Here is a 24,766-nt window from a genome sequence, read left to right as displayed (position 1 = left end):
GCAGGGCTGTGGGGGAGCTGCAGCTCCTGCCTCACTGCCCAGGGAAATGATGCCCTTGCTTTGACAGTGCTGCTTTCACTGACGGGCAGGCACCAGCCTCTTCTGCAGGCTTTTATGAGGTAACCACGTGAAATGATTTTGAACATTTCATGTCATGATACAGAATGTGAGGTGTGGAAGACAAATGCCCCACATGTTACATATGTTCAGGCTTGAGCAGTTGTGTAAGCAGCATTGAAGCAGTTGATTTTCATAGCCATCTGATTTCTCATCTTTGATACAGGATTCAGATTTGGAGCTGTGTAACCAGCTCAGTCTGTTGAACTGACATATATAGAGACACCAGCTTGAATTCCTCAGCTTGCAGTGTAGCCACAAAACGTGTCAGCCTCTCCCCACCAAGGGCTGCTTTGACATAAAGGTCTCCTTACAAACCACAACTTGTCCAACTCATTTTGAATTGGTTTGCATGAAACTGAGCTTAGGTACCTGTGAATATACTTAGGACCAGAAACTCCATCTTTTCACCTTACTACAAGAACACCAACACACCAGTGTAATATATATATGTGAATTATTTTATACTGGGAACTCCTGTATCATGAATTTAAGACATTACACCAAATACAATCTGCCTAAAGTCAGCAAAAGGGCACCCAAGAAGCACCAAAGCCCAACTGCTGAATGGAACTGCTTACAAAGAATTTATCTTTGCTACTCTCCAAGACAAATGCCAAGGAATACAGAATGCAGCACAACCACCTCATTCCCTGGCAGGCTCTGTGATGGTACTGGCAACTTCTGAGGTAAAAAGCTCTTATCACCTCCCAGAAGCACCATTGAACAGGGGTGCAGCTCCATTCACCCAGACTTCAGAAAATTGCTGAACCATCCCTGTGAATTATACCCCAACTCAGAGCAAATCACTTTTCCAGAGACCCTTCCTGCTCTGGTGTGGCACTGGTGCTGCAGTGGGATCACCAAGCAGACCCTGTTCATTACATATTGAGGGCAGCAGCTGGAGCTCAGGATCCAGAACAGCAACTCATGTGGGCATGGGGCAGAGCAGCTTTATTTCAGTGTGAACAGACAAGTCAGTGACACAGCTCAATTCTTAACACTTTTATTCTTACAGTTCTAGGTTTGAACTGTACATGCAGAGTTGCATAAGTCACAATAGAGATTTACAGTGGATTCTATTCTATGGTAGAGTGCAATCCAGAATCCTTGAACAGTATAAAAAACAACTTTAAACATCAAGACCTTGTTAGGAGCAGAAGGATTAAAGCTTCCCCAAGAGATTCAGCTCTCCTAGATACCTAGTTACTAGGTACTGTATGTTAGACACTTAAGAATTGAAGAGCTGTGTAACACTAAACAAACTTGAACACCCGGATGTCTTCCCATCTTCGTTACTTCTTTCCACATTTCTGGCAATTAAGAATAAGTCAAAAACCCTGCCACCTGCAACCAGCTAATACAGACAAAAATAACTACTCCTTACTTGCCTGTTTAGGGTTGTACAGTGTTAAAGAAAATATTCCCTCAATGGCATTTTTATCTCACATCAGCTGAAAAAGCAATGTAACAAAAATAAAGGTATAACATCTTCGAAAATAAATATAAAGAGGGAATGCAGACAAAGTGTCAAAGATTTTTTTTGGCAGGTAACATTCATAATATACAAAATATAACTTATTCATATTAGCCAAGGAAACATTCATGAGTTCCTGTAAACTCGTTTAATCCACCTCCTCCATGCGTGATGTGTCATCATCTCCTTCAAGAGGTGGCATCTCCTCGGTGACTGCTGGACTGGCTTCCTCTGCAGCAGTGTCATCTTCATCGATGCCTGTGCAGGAAACACACACCCATTAATGCTGACAGGACAACCCAAACCTTTAATCTCCACAGTACTTCACCACCTGAGGGTTCATTTTCCACACTACCAAGCAGGACCAAGACAATACACCCCAAGTTCACAGGAGCCAGGACAGATTTGGTAACTTACCCAGCCCAAGTTTGATCATTCTATAGATGCGGTTGGCATGTGTCTGAGGGTCTTCTAAGCTGAAGCCAGAGGACAGCAGTGCTGTCTCATACAGCAAGATGACAAGATCCTTCACAGACTTGTCATTCTTATCAGCCTCTGCTTTCTGCCTCAGTGTTTCAATGATGGAATGATCAGGATTAATCTCCAGGTGTTTCTTTGCTGCCATGTATCCCATTGTGGAGTTGTCCCGTAACGCCTGCGCTTTCATGATCCTCTCCATGTTGGCAGTCCAGCCGTACGTGCTTGTTACAATGCAGCATGGAGAAGTAACTAAACGATTGGACACAACAACCTGCAGAGGGAACACAAAGCACAAGTTTGCAATTTAAGCATTTCAACAAGTACAACTGATTTACCCAAAATTCATTTTAGACTGACTTTTACACACAGGTAAACCAAGTACTATTTTTACCTTTTCTACTTTCTTTTCAAGGATATCTTTCATTATCTTGCAAAGATTTTCAAACTTTGCTTTCTTCTCCTCCTGTTTCTTTTTCTCCTCCTCATCTTCTGGAAGCTCCAGACCCTCTTTTGTTACAGAAACCAGGGTCTTGCCTTCAAATTCCTTCAGCTGCTGCACACAGTATTCATCAATAGGCTCGATCATGTAGATCACTTCCAGCCCATGCTTGCGGAGACGCTCCACAAAAGCAGAGTTGGCCACCTGATCCTTTGTTTCACCTGCAACGAACACCACCACAGATGAACCTCAGCACTAACAGCAGCTTGTTCAGCTTCTGCAGAGCCTATGCAACAGCTGTGGTGCTTCGTGGCCCAACCACAGGGAAAAAAGGGCATCAACAGCCCAAAAGATACTCAAGCTGTTTAAACTGACACTCCAGCATTTAATACTCCTAACTGATTGGGAAGCAAATCTTTATTTCCTGAAATACATTTTTTACAGGTAAAAAATGCTTCCCATTCCTGCCAAGCAAGGGAACTGGGGACCCTGTAACAGCATTTATAAATGGTCAGTGTTGGCCTGACCATTTCAGGTCCCAACTCACCAGTAATGTAGTAGACATGTTTCTGGTTCTCCTTCATCCGAGTGCAGTAATCCTTCAGGGAAACCATCTCATCACCAGATGCAGATGTGTAGTACCTCAGCAGTTCTGAGAGCTTCTTGCGGTTCTGCGAGTCCTCATGGATGCCAAGCTACAAAAAGCAAGAAGAAAAATCACTTAGTGATTCCTTCATGTAAATACTGAACTGCCACAGTCACCCATCTGCAACTGCAAGTATCAGCAGTGCTCAGCAGAAAGACTACAAACCTTGATGTTCTTGGAGAACTGCTCATAGAACTTCTTGTAGTTCTCCTTGTCTTCAGCCAGCTCAGTGAAAAGCTCCAAGCACTTCTTCACCAAGTTCTTCCGGATCACTTTCAGGATCTTGCTTTGTTGCAGCATTTCACGGGAAATATTCAGAGGCAAATCCTCAGAGTCTACCACACCTCTCATAAAATCTGCAAACCACAGAATTACCTTTGTTAGTCTCAAACAAGTATTACCAGTCACTCTACCTACATTTGCCTCTGTCCACTGGAAATTGTCAATCTGTTTCCATAGAACCCCAATAAACATGAAGTAAGCAATACTTTTCTAACTGCTCACCAGCTGTTTACAACTGAAATTTTCCCCCTTCCAGATTTCTTTACATACAAAAGGAAACTACAGAATAGCTAAGCAGTTCTTCAAACTTTTCAGGGAACACTTTCTGCAGAACTATACTCACTCAGATATTCAGGGATCAGCTCCTCACAGTTGTCCATGATGAAAACTCTGCGCACATACAGTTTGATGTTGTTCTTCTTCTTCCTGTTTTCAAACAGATCGAAGGGTGCACGCCGTGGGACAAACAGGAGAGCCCTGAATTCCAGCTGCCCTTCCACAGAGAAGTGCTGGGAGAAAACAAGATGATAATTTTAGTCAGTTTGCCTGGTTCCACTGTGATAACCACTTAACAGCTCTTCAAATGCAGAACACAAACTGCAACCCATCAAAAATCAGATTACAGAGCAGCTGAGACACTGCTGAGAACAGCCTGTCCTCAGACAGACACACTGAATTAGTGTTACATTATGGCCAATTCAGAGCACATTCAGCTCCTTACACAGTATACTGAGGTTTAGAAAGCAAATGTGCTCCAATGGTACTTCCCATCTTTAAACAAAAGGCACAAAACCTTTTCAATGACAAATTACAAACCTCATCAGTTTTTGTACTTATATATAACCTAGTCTCAAGTTCAATTAGACATGGTGACTAAACTATTAACTGGGAAGGCACCTGCACTTCCTGACTGCAGGTTTAATCCAGATTATAAACATCAATACACAATGGATCAGTTTAGCAGCATGCTAAGCTAAGCAACCTTCCAGCTTCAGTGCTGTGTGTTACAGTTTATACATCTACAGATACAGCAACTGTAGCTGTGTCTCTAGAGAAAAACTTACTTTGACAGCCAGGTGGTCTTCCCAGTCATTAGTCAGACTCTTGTAGAATTCTCCATATTCCTCATTGGTTATATCATCTGGATTCCTGGTCCAAATGGGCTTGGTCTTGTTGAGCTCTTCCTGATCAATGTACTTCTCCTTAATCTTCTTCTTCTTCTTCTTATCTCCATCCTTCTTCTCTTCTTCTTCATCAGAACCAACATCCTCAATCTCTGGTTTATCCTCTGTCTTTTCCTCCTTATCTTCTTTTTCCTCTTCCTTTTCCTCAGCCTCATCATCGCTCACCTCCTTATCACGCTCCTTCTCCACCTATGAAACAGGATCAGTACTTGAATTGCAGAAGCTGTAAATTTAGTAAGTAACAGTGCTGAAGTATCCCTTGCAGCCTCATGAAACCAGCAAACCTCAAGAACATGGTGTCAAGCTCTCCCTCCCACACTCTGAGGACTCTCATTCTGGGTGCTGACACAAGTGGGTGTTTCCATGTGCTATGAGCCAAGTTCTTACTGTTCAGCTTCATTACACGGAATGGCTCCTAACAATACACCTAGATTAACTGTTTGGAAACAAATACTATTGGCTTGGGAAACTTTTTTAACGTAGTCCTGTGAAATACAATTTTAAGTAACAGAACTACGTTTCCCCAGAGCTTCCTCAGTGTAATATCTGAGAGAACTGAAACTAACCAAAGAAAGATTGAGTGCTCCTTCTTACATGAACTCCCACTTGTGAAACTGATAATACTTATTTAGCATTTCAAGCAAGATACATACAAAGAGTGTAATGGGGTAGCCAATGAACTGAGAGTGCTTCTTCACGATCTCCTTGATTCGCCGCTCCTCCAGGTACTCAGTCTGATCTTCTTTAAGATGCAGGATGACTTTGGTTCCACGGCCCAGAGGTTCACCTAGAATGGAATTTACATGTTTTACCTTGCTGTAGCAGGGCAATACTTTTATAGAGTTTTTATTAACTCTGTAAAAACCACACTGCTCTATCAGCTCTTTTTTCACCTTAGCAAAATGGAGCTTCTGTGTATAAAAACAGCCTAGGTTATGCTTTCTCAAGTTTACTGCATGTATTTCAAACAAGCTTCAGAAGATGTCTACTACTCTGTTCAGGGTCTTTAAAGACTCTGCATACAAAGTTGTTGAGATCTTACCAATACTTTTCCATGTGTAAGCTTTGAAAGCTTAATGCACCATTTACCTGGGCATTCCATACATATCAAATTATGCTAACAGAAATTACAAGGTAAGATCTGGATCTATGCCTGATGTGGCACATTAGTTTTATTAGTTTATCTTGTGTCTTTTCCAAGGCAGACTATGCACCATTGCCAAACATCTTTAAAAGATGTCATTGAGCAGGAACACTGAACACTCACCATTATCCAGTCTGACAGTGAAGGACCCTCCAGCTGAGGACTCCCAAGCGTACTGCTCATCATCGTTGTGCTTGGTGATCACTGTCACCTTTTCGGCAACCAGGTAGGCGGAGTAGAAGCCAACACCAAACTGACCAATCATGGAGATATCAGCACCTGCCTGCAGGGCTTCCATGAAAGCCTTGGTGCCAGACTTGGCAATGGTACCAAGGTTGTTGACGAGGTCAGCTTTGGTCATGCCAATGCCAGTATCCACAATGGTTAGAGTGCGATCGTGCTTGTTTGGAATCAGGTTAATTTTCAGCTCTTTCCCAGAATCCAGCTTGCTTGGATCAGTCAAGCTTTCATACCTTATCTTATCCAGAGCCTGTAAGAGAAGAGACATGCTTGAGCATTCCCTGGCTATTCCTAGAAAATGTCAGTAATTGTCAGAACTAACCAGAATACTTTTGGCACTTACATCGGAGGAATTGGAGATCAGCTCACGGAGAAAGATTTCCTTGTTGGAGTAGAAAGTGTTGATGATCAGAGACATCAACTGAGCAATCTCAGCCTGAAAGGCAAAGGTCTCCACCTCCTCCTCCATTGGTTGGTCCTGAGTTTGCACAGCTTCCGGCATCTGTGAAAGGAGAGGGAGGAGTTGAAATTCCATCCAGAACAGCTTACCTAACATATCCTCTCTTACAAGCAGTGACAATGGTATTCTGAGATCAAGTTTATTAACCACGTGGTTTCAGTACCAGAGAACACACACATAAAAAAGCCCTTCCCAGACCCTATTTACAGCTAGTGACTATTCAGAAGTTTTAAAGAACGCAGAAAATAGATTATAAGCCTTACAACAGGCTTGCTTTACATTCATTTTACCCTGCAGCACCTAAGGTAAAACAGGACTGCTCCCCTCTCCTTCCTTTACTTTATGGATTGATATACGACCTTTATTTTCCCGTTTCACAAAAGTACCTAAAATCTTTACTTGGATTATTTCTCTCTTAGCCGCAACCCCTGACTATTTTACATACACAGCTATCCCCACCTCTGACTTGGATACCAACACTATTTAGCTGGACTCGCTTCTCTGGACAAATATTTGCGTTAATAAATACGCGTCCTTCACCGGCTATAGCTGCCCGTTTGCCCCCCTTGCAGGAGCCGACCCTTCACCCGACAGAGCTCTGTCCAACCCCGCACAGCCAAGGGCACCGAGCGCAGGCCCGGCCCCCGCCGCGAGCGGCCCCGGCTCCCCCCGCCCGCGCGGGACCGCGCCCCGAGCCCGCGGGCGGAGCGGCGGCGCAGCGCCCCCTGGCGGCGCCCGCCGGAACCGCGGCACGTTCTAGAAACTGCCAGAGCCTTCCCTGGCTGCCCCCGCCTCCCGCCCGCGCATTCCCCACCCCCCCAGAGCGCTGCGGAGCGGAGCAGCTCCCGAACCCGCTCCTGGCCCCATCTCCTGCCTGCCTGTCCCCTCACGCCGCTTACTGCCCCCATCCCCCTTTTTTTTTCCCCTCCTCCATCCCCCGCTTTTATCCCGCTCCTTCCTTCCTGCCGCCCCCACTCTCAACCTCCCCCCCGCCGCTCCTTTCCTCTAATCCCTATTCCTTCTCCCCGTAATACTCCGTTCTTTCTGCTTATGCCACGTCTTTCTTCCCCCTTATCTCCGCCACTCCTTTTCTCTTGCTCCCGACCCCGTCCGTCCCCGTCCCCCCCCCCCTTCCCCCTCTCCGCTTTCCTGGTCCGGCGCCTTCCACCCCCCCCCCCCCGCTCCTCCATCTATCTTGCATTCTCATGGCTGGGAGCCCATTCATTGAGAGCGGATTTCTCCGGCCACCCGGTACCTCCGCAGCGAGGCGTGCTCGGGTCAGCCTCCCACAGCCCTCCCGCGCACGCTGCGAGGCGGAAGGGGCACTGCAGCTGCAGCCCAGGACAAGAACAGCCTTCCATAACCGCCCTCTGCGCCCGCCGCTCCGCTGCCATACCGGAACCCCCCCACGGAGCTGCTCGCTTTCCCCACCTCCGCCGCCATTCTTACAAGTATGCAAATTTATTAAGCTGCCTTCAGAATCACCAACCCCAGTCTCCTTTTCCCCTATACCCAGACTGTAAGCCCCGATCACCTTTCCCAGGATCTAGAAAAGCACAGAAGAAAGCACAACCAGCGCCACGCGGCTCCTACAGCACACCCCACCCCCACCACCCACGCAACTCCCAGCACGAGCCCCGCGCCCCAACCACCGAGCCCCTGGGCTCGGTCAGAAAACGCTCCCTGCGCCGATCCACCGCCGGCGAGCGCCAGCTGCTGCCCCCACCGCTCACCTTGGCAGGGGGACGGGGCGCTGCTCTCCGCACTGACGCTGTGACACAGCCCTCTCGCTCCGCTGTAGCCTCTCTAGTGCGCGCTCCCCACAGCCCGCCCGATTTATATACGGCGGGATCCGCCTCCTTCCAGAACCATCGGGAACCTTCACCGCCGGCGCGGGGGGGCGCGGGGAGGGGGCCGCGAGGCGGGGGCGGAACAAGCCGCCCGAGGGGCGGGGCCGTGCCGCTCGCAGCCAATCGCAGCCGTCCGCGACAGGCGCCGCGGGACCGGCGGCTGAATGGGCGCGAGCGCGCGCGCTCCCCGCGCCCCGCCCCGCTGCGCCCCCAGCGATTGGCCCGGCCGGGACTCCGGGGGGAGGGGGAAGCAGGAAGGAGGCGGGCGCGTGCGCGGAAGCCGCGCTGGGCGGTGCCAAAGGGGCGGGGCCCAGAGCGGTTGCGCGAGTGCTGGATGACATCACTAGCTGCCGAGCCCCGCTCCGAACGTCCTAGAAGGGGGCGGGGCCGGGGCCGGGGTCTCTGCCCCCCCCGCCCTCCTCGCCCATTCTCCCCCCGCCCCCGCCGAGCGGCAGGGAAGGGCCTAGAAAACTCGGGGTGCCCCCCCGCTCTTGCCGGGAATTGCCCAGGGCTTGAGTGTGGGGCTGCGGTCACCCTCTGTCTCCCTGTGCTGAACCCCTGTCTCTGCTGCGCGGCCGGTGCGCTGGCGTGCGGGGGCGCGGGGGTGCTCAGGTGTGTGAGGGTGGGAGAGTGCGAGGTGCTCAGCTGTGTGGGGTGCAGGTGTGTGAGGGTGCGGGAGTGCGGGGTGCAGGTGTGTGAGGGCGCTGAGGTGTGCGGGGTGCAGGTGTGTGAGGGTGGGTGCGTGAGGGTGCGGGTGTGTGAGGCTGGGAGAGTGTGGGTGCAGATGCGGGAGTGTACTGGACGGAGCGCGGCGGTGCGGAAGTGAAGGTGTGCGGGTGCTCAGGTATGCAGGTGCAGTTGTGCAAGCTCAAGGATTTAAGTTACTTAAGGATTTAAGGTGCGTGGCTCTGCAGGAGTGCAGGTGGAGGTGTGCGCTGTGCAGCTCTATGTGTGTGTGCACAGGTGGTGGTGTGCGCTGTGCAGCTCTGTGTGTGTGTGCAGGTGGAGGTGTGCAGCTCTGTGGCTCTGTGTGTGTGTGCAGGTGGAGGTGTGCAGCTCTGTGTGTGTGCAGGTGGAGGTGTGCAGCTCTGTGGCTCTGTGTGTGTGTGCAGGTGGAGGTGTGCAGCTCTGTGTGTGTGCAGGTGGAGGTGTGCAGCTCTGTGGCTCTGTGTGTGTGCGCAAGTGGAGGTGTGCGGGCTGTGCAGCCGCCGCCGTCCCCTCGGCTGGGACGAGGGGCTGCGGGAGGGCGGCACCGCTGCCCCTGCCCTGCTCGCCGGGCAGGATCCGGTCGCGCTGCCGGGCGTAGCCGGGTGAATCACAGCTTAGGGATGCTGTGGTAACGCGTTTCGCCTGCTCAGGGAAAACAACACCGGTTCTCACGCAGCAAGTATAAGTCTGCGAGTTAACAGAATTCTGCCTCTCGGCCTGTGCACTTGCAAAGAGCCGTGGGACCGAAGCCAAGCGGCTCAGCAGACCTACATAGCTATGCAGTTACTTAAGGATTTAAGTGCTAATAGTAGACATGAGGCGTAGGCCAGTGCTGCTGGGTTTGTAACAGCCCAAAGCCTGAAACCCGCTGGGATTCTCAGCCTGAACGTGGCCTTTGCCAGTTCATCTGGGAAATCTCGGTTGATGTTCAAAGGGCACCACAAGAGACACCTTTATACATACATTTACATATCCTGCATAAAGGCTTTGATATGTACACATCTCATTATACCAAGCAGCTCTGTGATTGCAGCATTTAGCAGGGCGGGTATTTTTATATCCTGAATGACCTGATTGGGAGCAGGGAGTTAAATGCAGATCTTCTGCATCTCAGGAGAATGATCTGCATCCCATGTGTTCCAGACCAGCCTTCTAAAACTTTCTTCTTGGAGCTGATCCACTTTCGAGGATATAAATACCCAGAGAAACTACATGTTAAAATTATGCACTGATGTAAGCATGAATTTAGACAAATCTCCTTGCTCTAAAGAATGGCTGTTTGAGGAATAAAAAGAATGTTTCTGTTGCAAAAATTTATCTCAGGTGCAACTTCTTTCCATTTTCTTTTGGCTCTTAAATGTGCCCCAGACTTCTATTCAACATCTGTCTGACTTTGGAGAATTGAAGTTTAAGTTGCCTAACCTGCCCTTCTCCAAGTTGAGCATCTGAAATAGACTGGCTAGCATGAATTAATATTCCAGTACTTATATCCATTAACACATTTAATCAAAAATCCTCATGCTGAAATTCATGTCCTTTGCATTGGTTATCCTGCAGTTTTAACCCAGACAAGCAAATCTGATTGAATTGGGGTCCACTGGCTTGATTTCATTGTAGCATTATATTTTCAGAGAGTTTTCAGTATTCTGACAAGAAGATACATTAAGTACACATGTAAAACATGCAGGAACACCAAGGAATTAAAATTACAGCTTGTCTTGCTGCAGTTTCTGCAGTATCTGGATCAGAACAAGCATTGGTGCAATGTCTTAGAGGACTCTGCTCTTCTCAGTCCTGGTGCTCCAGCTCTGACCCAAGCAGTTGGCCAAAATACAGGATCCTGCAGGTTAGTTAATTAGGTGGAAAAATTAATCATGGTGTCAACAACGTAAAAGGGTGTGTAAATGAGCTGCTGCTCAGCCCACAGGAGAAATCGGACTGTAAGGGTGAGGTTATTTGCTCACCATTCTAAGCCACTGGAAAAGTTGGCCTTCAGCCAGTGCTCAGGCTTGAAAGTTCTGCACTTACGTCTGGGTCACCTTCCTGGTACTTATTTGGCTGGTTGTTTTCTGTACTGTCTTCAAGCTGGATTTTAGGGGGCTTCTCAATGTATTTCTCTTCCTTTCTCTCAGACACGTGCCTGTATGAAGAGCCTGTGCACCAAAATGCTTTCTTGAGTACGACAGGTTCCTTTCTTTGCACAGTGACTGTGATTTCAGTGATCTGACAGCTGCTTTGCTTGTCTGCTTCCATAAAGCAGCCTAGTGGCTCTTTACCACTGCCCTAATAAAGTGTGGCAGTTACACTCAGGCATAATGATGTAACTTGCATGGTTTTCTTAGATTAAAAAAACAGTCATGGTATAGTACAAATACTATAGGATGTGCCTTTTAGGCTGAAACCCTCTTACATTCAGATTCCATGGAGGGAAATGCTTTCTAACATGTATTTGTACCAAAGTAACTTCTGTACTTCAGAAAATGGCTGAAGTATTGCAATATATGTCCAAGCATTTTATCCAGCAATATCCTGCTAAATTTGCTTGTGTGCTCTCCTTTTGTGGTGTCTAGAATTTTAAGGGTGCCGCTTTTATAATAATATTCAAGATTTAAGAAAGTATTTTCCTTTCTAATCTCTCGATTAATGTGGGCCCGGTGATTCAGACTTAGGGATATATGTCATTTCAAGCATGTGAAAACCTATGGAAAGTTTTGCATATGTCTGCAGGATCACATGCCTAATCTCCAGTCACATCATTCTGTTTTCTCTTTTGTGGTTGTGTTATTCAGCTTTCAAAAGCAGGCTGATTTCTTTTGTCAAAGTTGTTTGACAAGTGCACTGGGAGAATGTAATCTCATACCAAACCATCGAAGTTTTCCCAGCTCTGCTTAATCCGAGTTCCTCTGTGACTGTGTCAAACACATATTTTCTTCATGACTTGTGAATAACCTGTAGTCTTTTTGTTCTGTTATGCAGTGAGGGCTAGCAAATATAGACATTTTGTTCCTATGGTTACTCTATTTTAACTGGTCCCAGTTTTTTATTGCTTCACTTTTAGGCACAAAAAAAAAAAAAAGGTTCCTAACTTGGTTCGTGTCAGAGTTAATTTTGGAGGAAATTCTGAGTGAGATCAATTTTTCAACCAAGAGATTGTGCTGGTTTTCATCGGGTAGAGGTAATTTTCTTCACAGCAGCCAGCATGGAGTTATATTTTGAATTTGTTCTGCAAACAATGTTGATAACCCAGCGACGTTTATGTTCTTGCTGAGCAGTGTTTGGACATCATCAAGGCCTTTTCTGCTCCTCACACTGACCCCCAGCAAGGAGGCTGGGGGGCACAAGGAGCTGTGAGGGGACTCAGCTGGGACAGCTGACCCCAACTCACCAACAGGACACTCCTTACCAGAAAGTCTCAACTGTGACTGTGCATTTCCTGCTTTCCTAAGGATTAGTTCCATGCTTGGTCTCTGTATACATTTTCATCCTCTTTAATAGGGTCTTTAAAATCTTTAATTACACAATTTCATAGAGCTCCTTGCTATGTGAAAGTTATAATACTTAAAAAGAACAAAGTAAAAGCTGAAAGGAAGGTATTTAATGTTCAAAGTGTTGAAATAACACGCAGGAAAACCTGGGTTTATTCTTAATTCAATCAAAGGCTTTTTCTGTGTTTCTGGAGATTCTTTTGTTTTTTATAAGCCACAAAGAAATTAAAAAATGTTTGCACAAAGAATTTGAACTTCAGCATTTAATTGACTTCTGAGTGTTTGGTGTTGTAGCCTTAATGCTTTTATAGCATTGCTTTAAAATTAATTTTGTTTGAGTTCTGAGATAGTTTTGCCATGTTATCTCAGTGCTTCAGGGTTTACTGAAGGAAACCATACAGCACCAACTGAAACTGCTTAACAGTGGATTTCAGAAGAATGATGTAAGTATAAAGATGTGATAATATATGCCTAGTGTGCTTTAACACATGGAATTATGCATGTAAAATCTGTGTTATCATAATGAAATGTAAAGCTGGGAATGGATATTTGTCTGAGCAAAGCTTCATGTTTTCTTAAAACTATTTCCCAGGCCGTGTTCTTTTGTGCTTTCTCATTGCTTGCTGGAAGCTAAAGTGATCATAAGATCTGTAGGTCACAAAAAAAGGTGATTCATCCTAGAAATAGGATCGATAGTCACTTAGAAGAAATATTTCTCTGGTGAAGAAGCTACTTAAGAGGCAAAGAACAAAATCGATCTCATACAATGTAATTGTACTGAAGAACTGCAGGTGGCAGCAATAATTGCATGGACCATAGGCTGTGTGTACACGTTCTTTTTCCCTAAAAGCTTATGGTTCTTGAAATATTTGTCAGGGACTGTGAAAACTGTCAGTCATTTCTCTCAGAAGGAATTCTAAAGGGACTTACTGTTGAACAAGAATATATTTGTTATAGCTAAAGTCAACAATTCCACTACCAACAAATGCCAATTATAATTTATATTTTATATATATAAAATATAACATATATAATATATTTCTATAGATATTTAAAGCTTAGCTGCATAGAAAAGCTGAGAGAATGAGCATGGAAAGGCCTTATTAATTCATGGGACATTAATAAGGTTCCAGAATAATTGTTCAGGCTTATCATAAATTACTTTATGTGGTGTTCGTTACAAAATTTATAGGTTAACCTTATAACAACTCAAATTTGATATTTTAAATTTTTCCTCATCTTAGTATTCCCTTATGTCTGGAACAAAACATATTTTCATTATAGTTTTTGACCTTATATAAAGTTTTACACTTTCCCAGGATAAATGCATCATTTTGTACTTCTTAGCTGAAGTTATATGTACAAATCAAGCATCATACCTATGCCAGCTGAGCTATACAAGACACTTTGTCTTCCACCAAGTTAAAAGTTCTTCTCTGGTTCTGCTCTTTGTTTTAAGAGCATTTTAAGATGACTGTGGTGCCTTTTGTGGAAATGTGTGTGATCTCCGTGTAGGATGGGACCAAGAAACCAGGGCACATTTACATGGCTTGGAGAGCGACAGGAGAATGTCATGCCCATCAGAGCTCCCTTAAATCAGGAACAGTTACATAAAACTGTTAACTTTGGAGGGAGAACAAGAGGTACAGTGGCAGCTGTAACTTTTATTATCCATAGTTAAGAGCCTTGTTCTATTCATAGCCAGAAGTTTCAATAGATCCTAATTCAGAAGGACAAGAAGCTTGGAGAAAAGGCCCTTCCAGACAGCAGAAGGTTTGACTTACAAAGTCCCTAGACAAACAAAACCCTGGACTTCCCATGAAGATGTTAAAAACAATAGTGATGGTAAAGTTACATGATTAAAAAATAACTTACTAGAGCCCCAGTATCAGTGAGCATGGAAATAAACCTGACACTTTTTCCCCTGTACATACTCAAGTTGCAGGAGTTGAATTCAGTATAACAGTAAAGGCTGGGGGTTTAGTACCTATAACAGCTGAGCACTGCTGCATATTTTATTATTATTTACTTATTTTGTGTGCCTGGTAGATTTGGAGACAAAACTCTCCTTCAAGCCACCTTCTAAATGTTGGATGCTGTTGGTAATTATGTCACAAAGGATGTGTTCTGTACTTCACTAACATTCTTGATGCAATATTATTGATTTTGCAAATTATTGACGACAGGCAACTTTTCAAAGTGAAGTTAGGTGATTATGACATGAAAGAAAAGTGATAGTAGGAAATAAATTTTCAATTCATTTTAAACAGAGGCACAGGAGCTAAGTTTTAGTCCTGGGTTTTAAGCAGATAAGAAAGATCATGTATTTTGGCATTAGGTAGATTTTCTATAAAGAAGATATCTTTGGGATCAAATTGCTCTGCTGACTTCAGCAAAAGGAAGAAGAAAAATTGTTGGAAAGGCCTTTATAGTTCAGGAACACTTCCAAAGCATCTATGTCTTTATAAGCACATTTCCTAGAAACAGGGAAAAAGTCCTTCAAAGACAGGTTTACCTTAGAAATCAGGGAAAGAGAGAGCAATCTGGTATGGAGATCACACTTTTGGATTTAGTTGTGAATGGAATTTTAGTTGTATAAAGAGCTGAGAAAGTAGGTTTACTAAGCAGTGATGGCTGGAATCAGGGTGAGCTAGGTTAAAGAAAATCAATTACACATTTTTATTGAGGATACTGAGTATGCAACAACCTCAATCATTCTACTTTAAAGAGGGCACAGAAATGGAAAGAATTGAAGAATCTTGCCGAACAACTGCTTAAATTTGTGCTAATTTGACAAACCCAAGTCTAGAAAGAATTTGCATGGAGGACTTTTAGTTATGTGTTAAGTGTGAATTACATCTCAAAAGTAGCTCTGGAATCACACAGCCAAGTTACCTTGGATGTGACCAGTATGAAAGGAATTCTTTGAAAAAGATGTGTAAGAAGCCTTGGCCAAGGCCAAAGAGGTGTCCAGGCAGAACACCCTACAGTCCAGAGAGCTGTGTGCAAACTTGCTGTCTTCTTTCCTTCTGAAGGTCAATGAAAATTTGGAAAAAATTTTATTATTGTCACCTTTGTAATTGTGCTGTGCTGCAATATCTGTGAAAGAATATTTGAAGTCAGCTATTCAGAATTCAGTATATGCTGTGTGCTATACTGTGAATCTGCTACACACCTAGAGGTTTCAAATTTCATCATGAAGCATGTTTCAATAAAGGTTTTAGAGGTCATAGAAATTTTTAAAATCTACAAGCTCAGGATCCACATTTTTCAGGATGGGACATTGTGAGCATTTAAAACAGATGTCAATAAGGTTGATTTTCTTCTATTATTTCAAACAGGATATGCTTCTTAATTTGACACTATACTTGTAAAAAAAAAAAGGCAAGAAATTAGTTAAATTTGTCCATATATTCTAGATTGACCCTTTTTTTCATATTCCAGAGAGTACTTTCATTTTATTACCAAGATATTGATGGGATAAAAAAACAAGATACTAAAATTATGGAGTGCTTTCAGATAATCACAGATTAAGGCTTAATAGCTGTCTGTGATGAACACTCTGCTTAGGCACAGTTTAATGTTATTTTCTTGCTGTGTCAGACAGATCAAAAGATTTATTTCTTGTGAAAAAACAGGAGAACCCTGAATCCCAGCTTCCTCTCCACAAAAGAGTGCTGGAAAAAAAAAAAGAATAGTAGCAGTAAGATATTCTGATTAAAGCTGACTGTGAGTAGGTACTTTGAGAAATTTTGTCAAGAGCTGTGTAAGTACTTGATTAATCATTACAAATTTATCTGTGGGCTACAGGAACCAGGCATAGTGAATTAGAGGGAAAAAATCGGGTTTCATCCCTTTCAAGGAGATGCTTGCTGCCATACTAAGCAAATCTTCTGATGTAACTTGGCTCTTTATGCTGAAATCCTGCTTTGCAGTCAGCTGAGCCGAGGGTATTCTTAGCCAGTTAATATGCAGGTCAGTATAATGCAGCTGCTCTGTGCTGGGAAAGTAGGACAGACCACAGCTACTACAAGTCACCAGGTTATTTCCTAACCAGAGGGGTGCTGGTAAACACTTAACAGGGAGGTACCTCTGCCTATTCTCCCCACATCACTGACAAAAGAAAACAAGGAAGAAAACCCCTCCAGAATGGGTCTTTCAGCACTGTGGGAATTGCAATGACTCTTGTGATTGACAAATTTAAAACTGTTTCAGATGCTGACAGCCCAGGATTTCTTCATTTCTGCTTTATTTGGATTAGATATATCTGAAAGAGTGGAAGCACTTTTATTTTGTCAAATTCAAGTTACTTTTTAAATGTCTAGTGAATCAGCAAGTTTACTCTAACCAGTCAAGTTCTTTATTATAAAGCAAAACTATTAAAAAAATTATAACAGAATGCATTTTCTGTTTCTTGTTTTGGCTGTCTTCACAGTAGATCTACAAAGCTAAGTTGCAGGAAGAGGCATCAAAGGATTGGGACAGTAAAAGAAGGGATTTTTCAGCTTTTCTTCCTTAGGGCATAGCCGCTCTTTCTAATGACTTACCTAAAATTGTGTTTCCTCAGACCATTTGTTCAAAGTGAAATCTCTCTCTTGGTTGTGGTTCTATAGACCTGTTCAAGTTTGTTTCATCTGACAGAAATACAGTTCTGAATTTATACTAAGAATAACTATGATGGCTTGGACTCCTTCTTTGTAGTTCAAGACAGAAAATTACAGGAGGGCATTCTGTTTCTAGAAACCTCTGCAAGTCACATTCCTAATACATTATTTAATTTGCATGTTATTTCCATCTTGATGAACTTCCCTGCATGTCCTTGGGTTTGTATGAATAAACATAATTACAGGTCATATGAGATGTCTTTCCAACTCTGCTTTGCAGTTTTGTAGAATTAATTCATTAAATAATCCTGATGCACCTGGCATTCAAAGTACCTTTAGAAAGTACCTTTCTAAATTGCCTTCTGCTCATCTGTTCTCACTGTTGGAGCTAGAGCCATAGTAAGTCTGGCCTAAAATCCAGAATTACTAGTTAGTCACTGCCAACCAGACCTCTTTCAGAAGCATATCTAAATACGTCAGGAGATTTTTTTGGCCCCAAAAGCACAGCTTTAGTAGATATCAATATAAAATGCATAATCAGAGTTTATTGCTTCACCTGAATAATTATGATCTTCAGCTAGAAGCACATATTTTCATTGCCAAGTAGTCCAGATTTTAACAAAAAAGTGAACTGTATCTTACTAAATTCATGAAGATAAATGTTATCTTTATAAGATTTCCTCTGGGTTGGTGGATGAGAAGCTCAGCATCTAGACTGATATATGGTATAACTCTGTCCTACATAGGCAGTACTCTTTCAGAGCTCATTAGGAAAGGAAACCAAGAAATTATCACACAATAAAGAGTCCTTCTTGCAAATGTTAATTCTGGCAGTACAGAGGCATCTCAGTTAATGTTGTACTAGTAGCATCTGGGAATGATGCAAGGACATTAGGTATGCAGCTAGTGTTTCAAAGCATGTACAATTAGCATCTCAAACAAGGCACTTACAAAGAGTGTAATTGGATAGCTGATGAATTGAGAATGCTTCTTCACAATTTCTTTGATTTGCCTTTTTCCTAAGTATTCTCTTTGGTCTTCTTTCAGATATAGGATAATCTTTGTTTTACAGTCATGTGGTTCCCCATGAAGGAAATACATGTATTTTAGTGACAGCACAAATGGACAAACAGCAACCTTTTTCTGAGTTAATACAATTGTAATAAATTCTTAATCATCACTGACTACCTGATAATGCTGAGCTGGTGTTCTGTACCTGTTCTGTGCTCCAACAAATGGAACAACTAAAGCAATTATACCATTTCAATGTGTATTTCTGCCAGCTTTCAAAGCCCTCATGAAGGACAGCAATATAACATATGAACTGCAAGAGGAAGTCTATAAAGCTTCATTAAGTTTGACCTTTCTCTTTAAATGTTACACATACTAGAAATGAAACACAGCACTGGTGCTGTATTGTGTGATGCACATTCATTCTCTGCTGCACAAAGTTCAGTCAATGATTATTACCCAGCCAGGCAAATTTGCTGCTGAAGGTAGAGATCCTGTGCCATCAGACTGTGCACCTGTGCTCCTACTGTGTTCTGCACAATGTTCAGTTCACTCTCACCAGCCACGAGACAGAGAGCAATGAATTCTGTTGGCAAATATTCACCATTATCAATGACAGCAAGAACCTGGAATGGAGGTGACCCTCCTACTGCCTGTCTTTGCTTTGTGACCACGATCACGTTGGCAACCAGGGAGGCAGAGAAGCTGACCCCAAACTGGCCATTCCCAGAGACACCAGCACAAGCCATGTTTCTATAGAAACTCCTCTGCTGGACCTTGCAGTAGCATGCAAAGTTTGGTCATCCTGTGCCTGCATCCTGGATGGTCAGAGTGCAGTGGTGCTTGTCAGACCCATCATTCCCAGAATCCAGCTTGTTAGGGTCAGTCACAGCCTCAGGTCTCATCCTGTCCAGGGATCACAACAAAAGGCTTGAGCATTCTCAGGGTTACAGTTGAGAATCCAGGCTGTGTTTTACTGCCTGAGTCACATTAATAGCCAGATTACTTGCAACCAGTGATTTGCTAACTGCCTCCCTCAGAAAGTTTTTCTTGCTGGAATGGAAAGTGTTGGTGAGCAGTTATTTCTGCCTGGAAGGCAAGAGTCTTCATCCATGGGCTGATCTTCAGTTTGCACAGACTCAGAGTTAATAAGGATACACAGAGTTGAAACCTCACTGCATGTACACCCACACATACACTTGACACAGTGGCACATATGTTCTTAAACTGAAAAAATATAAATAATTTTTCTTGAGAGCATAGGGCAGAGAAATTTAATTATTCAGATGTATCATTAATAATCCAATATACATTTTAGATTTTTCACTGATTACTTACTTAAGATAACATAGAATGAATAATTGTTTAATCAAGAGGAAATCCATAGGCTTTTTAATATTGTCATGTTAGATTGTATTATAAAGTAAGAAAAGTCATCACAAGATTTGATTTATTTTCACTAATTAATTTCGCTTGTACATTCTAGGACATCCCAGAGATAAAATTTTGCAGTTTTGACAGAATAATAAACACAAGATTTTCACTCTCCTTTAACTGAAACACTGCCTCAACAGGAATACTCTGAGGTAACTCTTTAATTTTAACAATAAGCTTGAAAATTCTCTGGGGAATGGGAGATACTGGCTTAGTTGATATAATGATGACACTAACACAAATTTGTTTACAGTCCCTTCAAGTCACAATAACACTGAAGGAAACACATTTTGTTGAAGGCACATGTTACAATGTCCCTTCTCTTGATCATTTAACAGAAACCAAGTCTGAAACCACCTAAAGATGTAGATTTGCTCCTTAAGATAGGCTATTACTTCCTGTTCCTATTTAAGTTCTTCTTAACAACCCCCTTTATTCACCTCTCATGAAAAAAGGCCACAAGGCCCTTGTGTCTGGCTACTAGCTGTTTTTATTTTGCCCCAATTCTCTCCTGTCACAGCTGTGGGAAGGAAAGTAGACAGAAGAAACAGAATCAATTATAATTTAAACTGACTAGAAATACTATGATGAGATTATGTTTGAATTTTCCAAAGGGAAATGATGGAAAGAAACAGCCTGTAGCCACATTTCAGCTTATATTAGAAGAGCAACTAATCTTCATCAGCTAAGTCTGGCAGTAAAAGAATCATTGTCATCACTCATCTTTCTACAGAATTAGTGTAGGTAACCTTTAAGCCACCAAAAAATAAAATTAAAAAAAAGAAAACATTAAAAATCAGCCCATCTCTTGGTTTAGACATGCAACAGAAGGAGAGTAGAGAGAAACTGAACAAGACTCCTTAGGCATGGAGCAAGTCAAGGCAGCCATGGAGAGTGTCTTAGTCTGACCTACCAAATATCAAAGGCTGACAGGGTTTGCTAACTCATTTACTAGAGGCAAGCAGCCTCCTTGTTTCTTGTTTAGAAACTAACAGCATGATCCTGCACTTCAAAAGAATTTTATAAAAATTTATTTTTACAGAAGGTAAGTAAAATGCTTCCTACCCAAACCAGTGTTGATTCATATTGATATTGAATAAATTATTCATATTGATATTAAATAAATTACAATATTAAGGGCAAACTTTTAGGATGATGGAGTGTTTGAGGATGGGAGGAAACCTCTGGAGGCCACCTCATCTCTCTCTGCTCAAGCAGGGCTACCTGGAGCAGGTTGCCCATTACTGTGTCCACTAGCAGCTGCTCTGAAATGAGCTAATTGATGGGTGACATCCCTTTGCAGTCACAGAAAGTGGACCACAGCCCTCCCAGAAAAACACTGAAAGGTAAAGTCTGTGTAGGAGCAGTGGGCTCAGCCCTGGCACATGTGGCCTTGGCTGGAACAGCACCAAGGATCAGAAATGGCAGATTTCCTGGGAATGGGGCTGACTCAGGTGCACTGATGGGCTGTGCATGTTTCTGGATGCAAACAAACAGATTAACACCCTGACTTGGGAGTTGAATCCGTGAAAGCACAACAGAAGCTCATGAGCCATGGTACTGCCATGCTGATGAGGATTCCTGCTGCTGTTTGTGCCCTGTGCAGTGGGCAAAGGGAGCAATACAGGGGTCTCTGTGCAAGCCCTGCCACCCACCCAAGAGCTGGGACATGAGAGAGCAGCATCAGGGCTGTCCAGTTTGCAATGCTGTTAGAACTCACCAGATGGGGCTAATACAGCAAATATAAATATTCTCTATAGGAGTCATATTGAACAAATATGTAGAGATAGGTAGAGAGAGCAATATATATTTGTGTATATGGCACAGGAGTTTTGACCTTATAAAAGTTGCCTGGTTTCTTTTTTTTAAGTTAACCCCCTCAATGAGTCCATTATTTTTAATAGATACTTTGTTAAATTAATTTTCTATGAATCATATGTTTAACTATTCAACCATTCTCTCCCACTCCACAAACCAATAGCTGTCTCAGGAAATCTGTTGGTTGGATCAGGCTTGCTTATTTTTAACTTTTAAAAAACTCTAAACAACTATAAAACCACATATATAAAAGTTGAAGGTTTATGTTAAGATCAATTCCTAGTTATTATACTTTTATCTCTGTTTAAATAAGTGAAAGTGGTAAAAATCAGTTTGTTTATAAATGTGCAGAGATTTCCCTTCTCCTTTGGTACACTGATGCAGAGACTGATCCTGTCACAGAAGTCCATCCCCCAGATTTATTTTCCTGTAGAGATTCAACATATTTAGACATCACAGTAGAGTTTTAGTTAACTGATTAAAAAAAAAAAAAAGGAAATATCTGTATGCCAGTGCATATATCAAATATCCTCATCTGTGTCAAATCACTGAATCAAGAAGTTAGTATTTGGAAATTGAAAGAAATTGCCTGTGAAAGATGTCAGACTGGTGCTGTCTGTATTTTACCATGCCTATAAGAAGCAATTCCATCATTTTTACTACTGAAAACAAGGAAAATACATGAAGATTTAATACACATCTACCCTACATTTGATTTTAGCTTGTTATACCTACTCATGAAAAGAAAAATGACAGTGAACAAACAGACTTCAGATGGGATTTAGCTCAACCAACAGAGCAGCTATTGGAAAATGACATAAATCTTGTTATACCTAGCACTTGGCTTAGAAAGATGGAGGCTAAAGACAAGGAATGTCACAGGAATGTGCGTACTTGATTACATGATTACTGAGAAGTGCTTGTTATGTAAGAACAATGTTGTATGAGCTGCATAATGATGATAGTTTCAGATAAACCAGAAAAGCAGGGTCCCAAGAGCCTACTCTACACAGGTAATCTTCTAAATCACACCTTTCTTTAGTAATACCATCCCTAGCTTTATGTATGCAGTGAGAGAAAGTGAGGAGAGAGAAACTGAACAGGTCTCATTAGGCATGGAGAGAGTCAGGCTTCCATTTAGACAGGCACTTAGGCTGCTGAAAGCCTGAGTGGTGATAATTTTTTATGATTAATTAAATTTTGTGTGTGATGAAATTATAAGGTAGCTATGGTAATGATGTAAGGGTACATATGTAATAATAATAAATACCCTTTCTCCTCAGCCTGTCTTGTAGATGACAAAACCCCAATCATAAAAAAGCTATCGCCACTTTGATGGAAAATACTGTACTGGTAAATTTTATCTATAAGGTTGTATATAATCTTCCTATATATGAGTAAGTTCTGGACACCAGATGGATGGAAAAGCCATGTGAATTTAACTTATGCCCTTCTAGACCTGCAAATGAAAATCAGTGACCACATGACCATAACGAAGCCAGCACATAATGATGACCAGAATGGAGCCAGCACATAATTCAGGGAAATAAGCTCTCCTTTCTTTAAATGTGCAATGATTCAACCAGCACTGAATGAAGAGCCAGTGCTGTGCAGTATCCAGAGCTCCCATGCTTCAGTGAGCTTATGGAAAAACTCATAAAAATTCCCATTAGATGATCATTTATCTAAAGCTTCAATGCTTCATCTAAAACAATTTGGAGACAGTGATTCCAGCCATGGAAATGAAATTATGCTTGTGACACTGATGGAGAATCTCCTCCTATGACTGGACAGAAAGCAGATAGCCATGCTTTTACTGAAGCTCTCTGCAACCTCTGAGATGTGAGAAAGGTGATAAAGGAATGAAGAATGTGCTAACAAGTTTTCAGTTCCTCTTTGTGTAATTCACCGAAGTGACAGAGAAAGATCTCACCATCAGCTAGGTAGGTGACCTGGGGGACACTGAAGAACCTGACATAAACTTAAGATACACATGCACATACCTGTCCTATGTTCAAAATGTTCAGAGGCTCCTGAATCTGGTCACCTTTAAACTAAGACACTTTTTTTTTTTTTTTTTTTTTTTTTTTTTTAATGCTGGTAATGCTTCCCTTTCCTTGATTGTTAAAGTCTGTTCTTTCCAAGGACACCTTTCTCAGCTTTCCTTATTTCTTGTTCTGCTTAGGGACTCCTAAATCACACACTGGCAGCCCACTTTTCTTGCATGGATGACCATTAACTCCCTGTTGCAGGTTGCTTGGCTGACCTACAAGACTCATCAATAACCAACCATGCATTATTGTAACTCAGTAACCACGAGCTTTCCAGTGAAAAACAGCTGAGTGAAACAGCCAGTTCAGATGAAAGAAAAAATAATTCTGAAGCACATATTTGCTGAATCTATTGTTTCTTGAATTACAAACATTCAAGGGTCTATTGCAGACTGCACTTCAGGAGTGTCCTTGGCTGTCTCAATGGCACTGCATTCTCACACTGCAACACTGTCTAGAAATTCCAGTTTTGTGAGAAACAGAGCTGCTGCTGCTCACCAACAATCAGACCTTATTTATTCACAGGTTGTCATTCCTCAACTGATTACAGCAGTACTGTTTATATGGACAATATGTCTTCCCTGTTTAGGGAGTTTTGAGAAGTACATAATGCTGCAGCACAGCTTAGAAACACAAGTCATTTGTAGGTATATCAAAACAATCTCTCTGGCTTTCCGTAGAATTTAAATTAATTTCAATATCTCAGTCTTTATCTTCAGAGAATGTAATTTCCAGGACAACTACAGTTCCAAGATAATAACTGTTGTTGACATGAGCAGCACTCCTGGCTATGGAGGCAAGGTACTCTTTTCAGGAGACAACTCACAGAGACCTGATTGCAAACAACAGAATGAAGTTTTCCAAAGACAACAACAGAGTTCACCCATCATCCTGTCCCAGCTACAAAGCAGACTCATTTTACCTTGCCTCCTTCAATCCAAATGTCTGTTTTCAAGAGTACCCATTTGTTTCTCAGCAATTAACTGCCACACTATGAAAACAAAATGCTTCACATGCTCTTGCTCCTCTGTGGAGGGATACAAGCATAAACAACATGTAATGTGTTCTAGGAGAGCAGAAATTTCCTTGTAACACCCTTTCACTTTGTAATACATAATGCATTACCTCACATATTTAATGTTAAATGTATGCAGTGTTTAAGAAGAGATTCCTAATGCAAATAAGCAGCTATGAAACTATGCCAGAAACAATAATTTCTCATGATGAAAGCAAGTTAAATGTACTTTAAAGACCATGTAAGTATTTGGAAATATATTTCCTCTTTCTTCTCCCCATATTAAATGGAACTTTCATGCCATCCTCCCACCAGCACCAA

At 42.6% G+C, this 24,766-nt stretch overlaps 1 protein-coding gene across 1 annotated transcript; it reads right to left on the bottom strand.

The window, feature by feature from the left end:
- Positions 1–1,107: 1,107 nt before the first annotated feature.
- On the bottom strand, positions 1,108–8,362 carry HSP90AA1 (heat shock protein 90 alpha family class A member 1). Its single transcript, XM_071426439.1, has 11 exons — positions 8,203–8,362; positions 6,353–6,511; positions 5,893–6,259; positions 5,279–5,412; positions 4,506–4,814; positions 3,785–3,950; positions 3,325–3,515; positions 3,061–3,208; positions 2,466–2,734; positions 2,012–2,345; positions 1,108–1,852 (listed from the first exon to the last, which is right to left on the bottom strand). The coding sequence occupies exons 2-11, from the start codon at positions 6,509–6,511 to the stop codon at positions 1,743–1,745; spliced, it is 2,187 nt and encodes a 728-aa protein (XP_071282540.1). The 5' UTR covers positions 8,203–8,362; the 3' UTR covers positions 1,108–1,742.
- Positions 8,363–24,766: the final 16,404 nt, after the last annotated feature.

Source organism: Agelaius tricolor, unplaced genomic scaffold (assembly GCF_023055355.1).
Source record: "Agelaius tricolor isolate 1412-34295 unplaced genomic scaffold, bAgeTri1.0.p SCAF_5, whole genome shotgun sequence".
NCBI classification, from domain to species: domain Eukaryota; kingdom Metazoa; phylum Chordata; class Aves; order Passeriformes; family Icteridae; genus Agelaius; species Agelaius tricolor.
This window is presented reverse-complemented; position numbering and strand designations above follow the sequence as displayed.